Here is a 7600-nt window from a genome sequence, read left to right on the forward strand (position 1 = left end):
TCTTTGGCCAGAGAAGAAGGAAATTTATGAAGTTTCAACTCAATAAAGAGTAAAACAATGACCAAATTAATGAAGATCCTCAGGGATTCCCCTAGTGACTGGTGATTTTCCCCTGGGGTTTTCTTTGCCCAATGATGTGCTTGAGTTTGAGAGCTCCCCATTTCCCTGTCTGAGCTTTGCCCACTGCCTGTTGTTTGTGGCTCCTTCCCTGTCTCAGGTCTTGCTCATACTTAAAGGGACAGCATGAGGATTCTGTGGGGAGATGCAGGAGATGCAGGGAAGGAGGAAGGCCGACTGTAAATGGGTCAGCTCCTGCTTTGAACTCTTTCACTGCGTCTGTCTTGAATAAGGGAGAGGGAGACAGATCATGTCCACTCTCGTGGTCATCAACCCTTCCTGAGAATCTTACCCTTACCAGAAGGAAACTGGACTGAATCTAACGGATCCCAGGAAACTAGTAGGTATCCTGGCCTGAACTGGACTGAGGGAAAGGCTTTGGTCCCATGGACTATGTTCAGAAGCTTGACCACATCACCTTTCAAGCTTGGATCAGACCCCTCTGCCCCCTAACCACAACCTTTCTCCCCTAACTCAAGATTTGCTGAAGAGGAGCTGAAATAACCCAGGCAGTCTTAGAAAGGGACTTGAGGGTGCCAGGCTTTCAATAATAGGGCATAGACTCCACCTTCTTCCACACCCCCATTCTCCATCCCCTGCCCTCAGAGCTTAGGGGACTGGTGCCTAGGGGTCTAGGACATTCTGGCCATGTCACTAGGAGGGGATCGAGAGGACTAAGTGAAAGAAAAAACAGCTTGTAGGTATTATTCACAGCACACCCAGAAACCATCCACAGAGGCTTAAACCATTCCCCCTCAGACTGGCCGGGCTCTAGTCCTCTTCCCTCTCTGCTCCCCAGAGTGACCTCCTCCCGGGGTGCTGTCTCTTCTCAGGGCCCGGGCCCCTGCGGAGATCCTCCAAGAGCTCCAGTAAGAGGCCGCAGTGGGAGGACCCCCGGGGGCTGCAGGGGAAGACAGGGCCTTGGCTGGCAGGGCCCAGGCTCCGTCTGCCCGGATGCTGTCGTTTGGAGATATCCCCCTCACTGTCCTTGAGCCAGGAGGCCCTCCGGCCCGGATGTTGCCTCTTTTGCTCCTTGCCCTCCTCCTCCCAGGCCTCTTCCTCTCGCTTGCCTGGGTGCTGGCGTCTGTGGATCGCTATGGTGGCCCCTCCATCCCCCCCTTCCTCCTCCTCTCCCTCATCTTCTTCCTCCCTTTTGCCAGGATGCTGCCTCTTCTCGAAGACCTCAGAAAATCTCTTCCCAGGGTGTTGCCTCTTCACAAACCAGTCTTGCTGGGGGGCCTGCAAATCTGGAGAAGGAAATAAGAAATTAATGAAAACTCCCATCACCATATTGCCTCAACGCCAGCCTTTCATGCACCTGAGATAAAAATTGTCCATAAAATAAAATCATAGGGATCCTCCATTGCCTCCCCCCAAAATGCTGTCACAGTGCCTGAGGTTCCACCTTTAGAGTTTCATTGTTTGGGATTATTTTCTCTACCCATGAAATGAAATTGCCCTATAGTGTAAGTAACTAATCACTCTGGGGAGGGGAAGGAACTGAGGCTGCAAAAACTAGAATTTGTCTGTCTTGCCACATACCAGCCAATTGTTTTATGAGTTCCTTTGAGGTTAGAAAGAGAATTTCAAGCTGATTCTAAGTGAATCATGAGTGGTTCCCATGATGGTAGCAGAATGGACCAAACGAAAGTGGGGCTGGCTGGGATTGGGCAGAGGGTGAGGTGGGGGAAACAGGATTGTGTTTCAGCCAGCTCCTAGTGGCTTGTGAGAACCAATTATCAGATTTTTCAGTGTGAGCATTTACACCTTAAAAATCTGGATTTCTGGATTTAAGTCAGTGATGGAGAAAATGTTCATAATACAAATTAAACTTAAAAGTGTGGCACATGTACAGTTTTTTTTACAGAGGGCTGATTGTTAAACATGTATTAGTCAGGAGAGACAGAGCTGAAAACAGCCCTGACCATCTATTACACTTATATACACTCATCTGCACATGGTACTTATTCACACTTACACACTCATGTACCGACACACAGACCCTGCTTTCTCTCAGAAGATCTTAGATTCAGTGAGGGACTGAAAGCCATCTAGTCCGATGCCTTTGGTTGAGGAAGGGGTTAAATGGCTTGCCTAAAGTCATAGAGGTGAACCTAGACCCCAAGAGTTAAATCTAGGATTTCTCATTTCAAATTCAGCTCTCCTTCTACTGTTCTGCAAATGTCTCCTCGATCAAAGCCCATTCATATTACTATTCTCTGTCCTAGACACACACTCACTGAGACATTCATGGATAAGCACATGAACCCACTCTAACACATACATAGTGAACGGACAGCCACACACTCTCCTATACACACTGCACTCTCTACTCACAGAGATTAAGTAGGTTCAGTTACTAATTATGCTAAGCTCAGGGACTCAGAAATAGCCGCTTTGACCCCTTCGTCAGCAGACTTCTTGGGCAACAGAGAATTAAGCTGATTTCATAAAGCTATTCCCACTTTGTTGAAAAAAGCTGGATTGATAAATGATTTAAATCATGCTCAGCAGTTAAATGATTTCAGCTGTATCACCAAAAGAAATGATTCAGCTGAAAATATCCCCCACCGGACAGAAGCTTCAAAAGGTCTCTGACTAAGGAATGACTCCTCAAATAGCTCAGGGGAGAGAACATTAATCTGAAGGGCTTGTTCCCTCCTGGATTTTTGGCAAAGGTGCTGAGACAGGTAGCCAAGTGCCCAGGATAGAAGAAAAGAAGCAAGAGTAAAAGCTGGCTTTGGGGGAAGAATTAACACTACTAGTCTGTCTCCCATTTCACCAACCTATGGCAGTCAACCAGTATTGATTATGTGGTAGGAACGGTATGAAGTGCTAGGGATGCAAAGAAAGGCAAATTCAGGGTCCTTTTTTGAAGTGGACAAGGGTGTTAAGGTAGCTGATACTGTCAGCTCTGCCAGCCCCATACATATACATAGACATATGGACAAGCAGTATATTCACAGATGCATACTCATGCATAAATGCAAATATAGCTTCACATGTAAATGGGTATCCTCCCCTGCATGTGTGCACAATTCCCCTTCCCTTTGCTAAAAAGGGTATAAAAACAGGGGCCAAATAAGAAGAGAAGGCTTGGAACAAAGAGACAGCTAAGTGACAACAGTGGATAGAGTGCTGGATGTAATACCCGAATTCAAATCTGCAATAGCATTGATAACATTTTAAATATGCATTTGTACATAAATATGTAAATAAATATATGCATATATATAAGCACAAATAATATTTGTAAAGTGTTTGGCAAACCTTAAAAGCAGTATATAAATATATGATTATTATTATTATTATTAATGAGCAAGAGCCATTACATAGGATGCCTGGAGAGAACTCTGGACTCAGGGCAAGTGTTGGTATAAAATCTTCCTAAGCCCTATCTCTATACCCTTAGCATCAGACCTCTGCAGTCTGTACCCCACTTGGACATTGTTTGGGCTCTAATTGGCTCAGTGTGAGTGTAAATAGCAATTTTTTTATGTTTTGGCCAGTCTTCCTTCCCCTTCTAGACTGATTTTTTTTTTGCTTAGGTAAAAGACCTTAGTAACTAACTGATCAGGCGTTGCCACGGTTAAACTAAAACCTGTTAAAGATCTCAGCTTAAAAAGGCCATGGTCTCCAACTACATTCAGGGCCATCTCCAGTCATCCTGATCTCTATCTGGCCATTGGATCCAGATGGCTCTGGAGGGAAAAATTATGCAGGTGCATTCTTTCACTTAAATCCAATTTGCTTGCATGTCATGGCCATCTTTGAAAAGAAAGGAAACAACCCAAGAATCCAGAGCCTCAAAGTCCAGACAAAAATAGACCCCTCATCATTGCATAGCTTCTAATTAAAAGTGAGCAGGAGAGAATAAATAAATTGCTCCAGAAGGGGCCACACCAAAGGTATGTGTCCAATGTCAGCACATGTAGGGAGATGTGGAAGAAGGAGAAAGAAATGAATCCTATGGAAATTAGGGCATTGCTCTAATATCGTTAACTCGTTATGGGTTTTGCTTCTCTAAGAGTCATAAGATATGAAAATGGGATCGAAGTATCACAAAGTCTTAGCTCTAGACCTGAATGGATCCAGTTTCCTCATTTTACACATGAGAAAATTGAGGCTTCTGGGAGGTAAATAACTTGACTAAGATCACATAGGTAGTAAGACTCAAAAGTAGGATTTGAACAGAAATCCCACTACTATTGGAAGGATTTTTTGAGGTCATCGGATCCAATTCTCTCATTTTACAGATGCAAGCTTATGTCTGTAAAGCAAAGGATTCAATAAAATAACTTATAAAGTCCCTTCCAACCCTGGTATCCTATGAGTCTATGGTTTATTTGCAGAAATTAATAATTTAGTGGAAACCCGTTAAGCACTTTCCAGCCCTTGATGTTAGAGAGAGCTTAATCACCACAACCCAGAAGACAAGTGTAGAGGGGGAGGGGCATTAAGATCTCGAATGAAATTTTTCAATAGCACATGATTGACCCAGTCCTCACTTTTCCAGGATCCCACTGTCCCCTGCATGCCCTCCAAGTCTGAAAAGGCAAAAAAACCAAGCTGACCCATCTCCTTACCTGAGTTGTTCTCTCCTTCCTCTTCTAGCTTTTGAAGGTTTGATTGGAGAAAGAGGTTCTCAGCCCTCTGCAAGATCTCCTCCAGGCGACCCCTCTCCTCACTGTCAGCTTCTGCTGCAGCTGGCTGGCCAAGGTTTATGGAGAAACTGGACAGAGCCAGAGACAGGAGCAAGGGCAGCAGCCACAGGTGGGTCATGGTGGTGCTGGAGCTGTCCAGCAGGGAATCAGGAGAGAATAGGGGCAGAGCAGTAATGTGAGTGCTTTGGAGACCAGACACCCACTGATTTCTGAACAGGAGGGAATAAATCCACAACCTGAACCAGGGGGAGAAAGTCTGTCTGCCTCACCCCTATACCCCTCTCTCCCTCTTTCCCTTTCTCCTTTCCTCTCTTTCTCCATCCTTTTCTCCCTCCCTCCTTCCTTCCCTTCCTCCTTCCTTCCTTCCCTCTCTCTGTCTGTATGTCTCTCCTTTTCTCCTTCCCTCTCTCTGTCTGTCTCTGTCTCTGTGTCTCTTTCTTTCTCTTTCTCCCTCTGTCTGTCTCTGTCTCTCTGTGTATTTCTCCCTAAAAAATTTAAAAAAAAACCTTTATCACTCCCTCCAAGTCATTGTTTCCCTTCACTATATTCTGCACTCCTCTCCCACTCTTCCTTTTTTCCTTCTTGTCTTCTCTTCTTTCCCTAGTTCTTGTCTCTTTTTTTCTTTCTTTCTCCAGTCCTCTCTTTTTCTCTTTCTTCCTCCTTCAGTCACTGTCCATCTTGCTTTTTACTTCCTTCCAGTCCCCCTTTCTTCTTTCTCCCTCTTTCACTATCTTATCTCTTTTTTTGTTCCATTCTCCTTCACTTTGCTCTTCCTCTCTCCCTCTATTTGTATATATAAAGATATGTAGAAAGACAGATATATAAAGATAGAGATAGATATGAAGGCTAGGGGTTGGACCTGTTCTTTCATTGATATTAAGGAGTCCTAGATGAAGAACCTCTCTCTGTCAATGCAAGTCAGCACCTTCTCTGTAACTTAAATAGTGGCCTAGAGTACTAAGTGGTCAAGTGATTTACCCAGGTCTGTTTGTGACAGAAGCAGAATTTGAACTCAGATCTTCTTTGTTTTGAATCCAGTTCATTATCTACCACACCATGCCACCATTTATTTATATGTCACCTTGAAATCTTTTGCAATATTTACTCACTCTTCTCTACATTCATAAGCATATAAAAATATTATAATCGTATATATTCTTCATAGAAATTTAAAGTTAAAATTGTACAACTGGAATCTTAGAATTCTATTAGGTTGGGAGCCGGAAGACCTGACTTCAATTTTCTTTTCCATCACATATTGTGGATAAGGGCATTTCCCATCTCTAAGTTTCAGTTTTGTCTTCATTAAAATGAGAGAGTTGCGCCACATGGCTTCTAAATCAGTGACTTGGTATTCCTAGGGATCTTAAAGTCAGAACCTTAGAGTTAGGATTTTAAAATCTAAGATTCAAGCACTAAGATTTCATGATCAATATCTTGAAATATAATATTGATGAATTTTTATATACAGAGGTGAGAAATAAGCCTTATTGAAGCTCATTCATGATTGCACAACTAGTCTGTATAAATACATATTACACATTCTAATACATATTGTAAAACTATGCATTATACATTTCTAGATTTATGCTCAAGTGAGATAACCTGCAGAGAAGCACTTTGCAAAGTATAAAAAACTACACGAATATGAGGTTTTCATCAGTCTACACCTGCATTCCTGTGCCTAGATATGTAGTTCCCTCAAATAAGCATCCCACTTGCTTTGGATGTAAGATTTTCTAATCTAACCTTTTCAGCTCCAACCTTCAACTCCCACCACATCCTCCTAGTTTTATTCATTGAGATAAAAAAAACCCTCCCATCTCAAGCCTCATTGAATTCAGAGAAAAAGCTTGAAAATTACCTGTATGATGCCAAATAGTGAGTTGCCTTCCCTCTTGGACTGTACCAGAGCTTCTGGTCAGGGCTGGGCTTCTGGGTCTGGGGCTGGAGGAAGAGTAGCAACAAACACGTGCAGTAACCAAGGTAGCTCCTTCCCAGCTGACAGTGCCGATGAGGTGCTGCCTGCCCTATTTATACTGAGTTGTCTGCGGGGTCTGATATGCAAATAGCTGGGAGTGAGGTCACTCCCCACCCCTCTGAGAGTGAGGTCACTCCCCACCCCCTCTGAACCCCCAACTCCACCCACTTAGCCAAGCTTGATGTCATTGAAGTGGGGCTCAGACCAAAGCTCTTGGCAACCCCTTCCAGGATCCACTAGTCACCCTGGGTCCTAGTGAGTATTCCTTCCAGATTCCAAGAGCTCTGGAGCTCTTTTATGGGGTAGACAGTTTAAATGTTGAACCATCCCTCTCTGAACAAGGGGATTTGGTGCCCTACAGATGGGGAGCTGAAGAGGATGAATGAAGGACTAACAAGTGGGAGAAGGGAGAGAGTTTTTTCAGACCATAGTAATCCTGGTCTCAGAACAAGCAGAGAGACCTTAAAGACCACCTGGTTTTAACTACACCCAGAGAAGGAACACTGGGAATTGAATGTAAACTGTTAGCACTACTGTCTATCTACCCAGGTTACTTATACCTTGGGAATCCAATACTTAACATGCAACAAGAAAATTGGATTTACACACATATATTGTATCTAGGTTATACTGTAACACATGTAAAATGTATGGGATTGCCTGTCATCAGCGGGAGGGAGGGGAAAATTTGGAAAAATGAATACAAGAGATAATGTTATAAAAAATTACTCATGCATATATACTGTCAAAAAATTTATAATTATAAAAATTAATTTAAAAAAAGACCACCTGGTTTTAGCATTTTTATTTTAGAGGGCAGCTAACCTAGCTACCTCAT

At 43.3% G+C, this 7600-nt stretch overlaps 1 protein-coding gene across 1 annotated transcript in view; it reads right to left on the reverse strand.

The window, feature by feature from the left end:
- The window catches only part of TRH (thyrotropin releasing hormone), a 7104-nt gene extending 320 nt beyond the window's left edge, over nt 1-6784 (reverse strand). The window contains exons 1-3 of the mRNA XM_074288962.1: nt 6646-6784; nt 4704-4912; nt 1-1364 (exon numbers count right to left, since the gene is read on the reverse strand). The exon at nt 1-1364 is cut by the window's left edge and continues 320 nt beyond it. Of these exons, the coding sequence (XP_074145063.1) occupies nt 889-1364; nt 4704-4899 (672 nt within the window). The 5' untranslated portion in view covers nt 4900-4912; nt 6646-6784 and the 3' untranslated portion in view covers nt 1-888. The remainder of the gene's footprint in view (nt 1365-4703; nt 4913-6645) is intronic.
- Nucleotides 6785-7600: the final 816 nt, after the last annotated feature.

Source organism: Sminthopsis crassicaudata, chromosome 1, assembly GCF_048593235.1.
Source record: "Sminthopsis crassicaudata isolate SCR6 chromosome 1, ASM4859323v1, whole genome shotgun sequence".
In the NCBI taxonomy this organism is placed as follows: domain Eukaryota; kingdom Metazoa; phylum Chordata; class Mammalia; order Dasyuromorphia; family Dasyuridae; genus Sminthopsis; species Sminthopsis crassicaudata.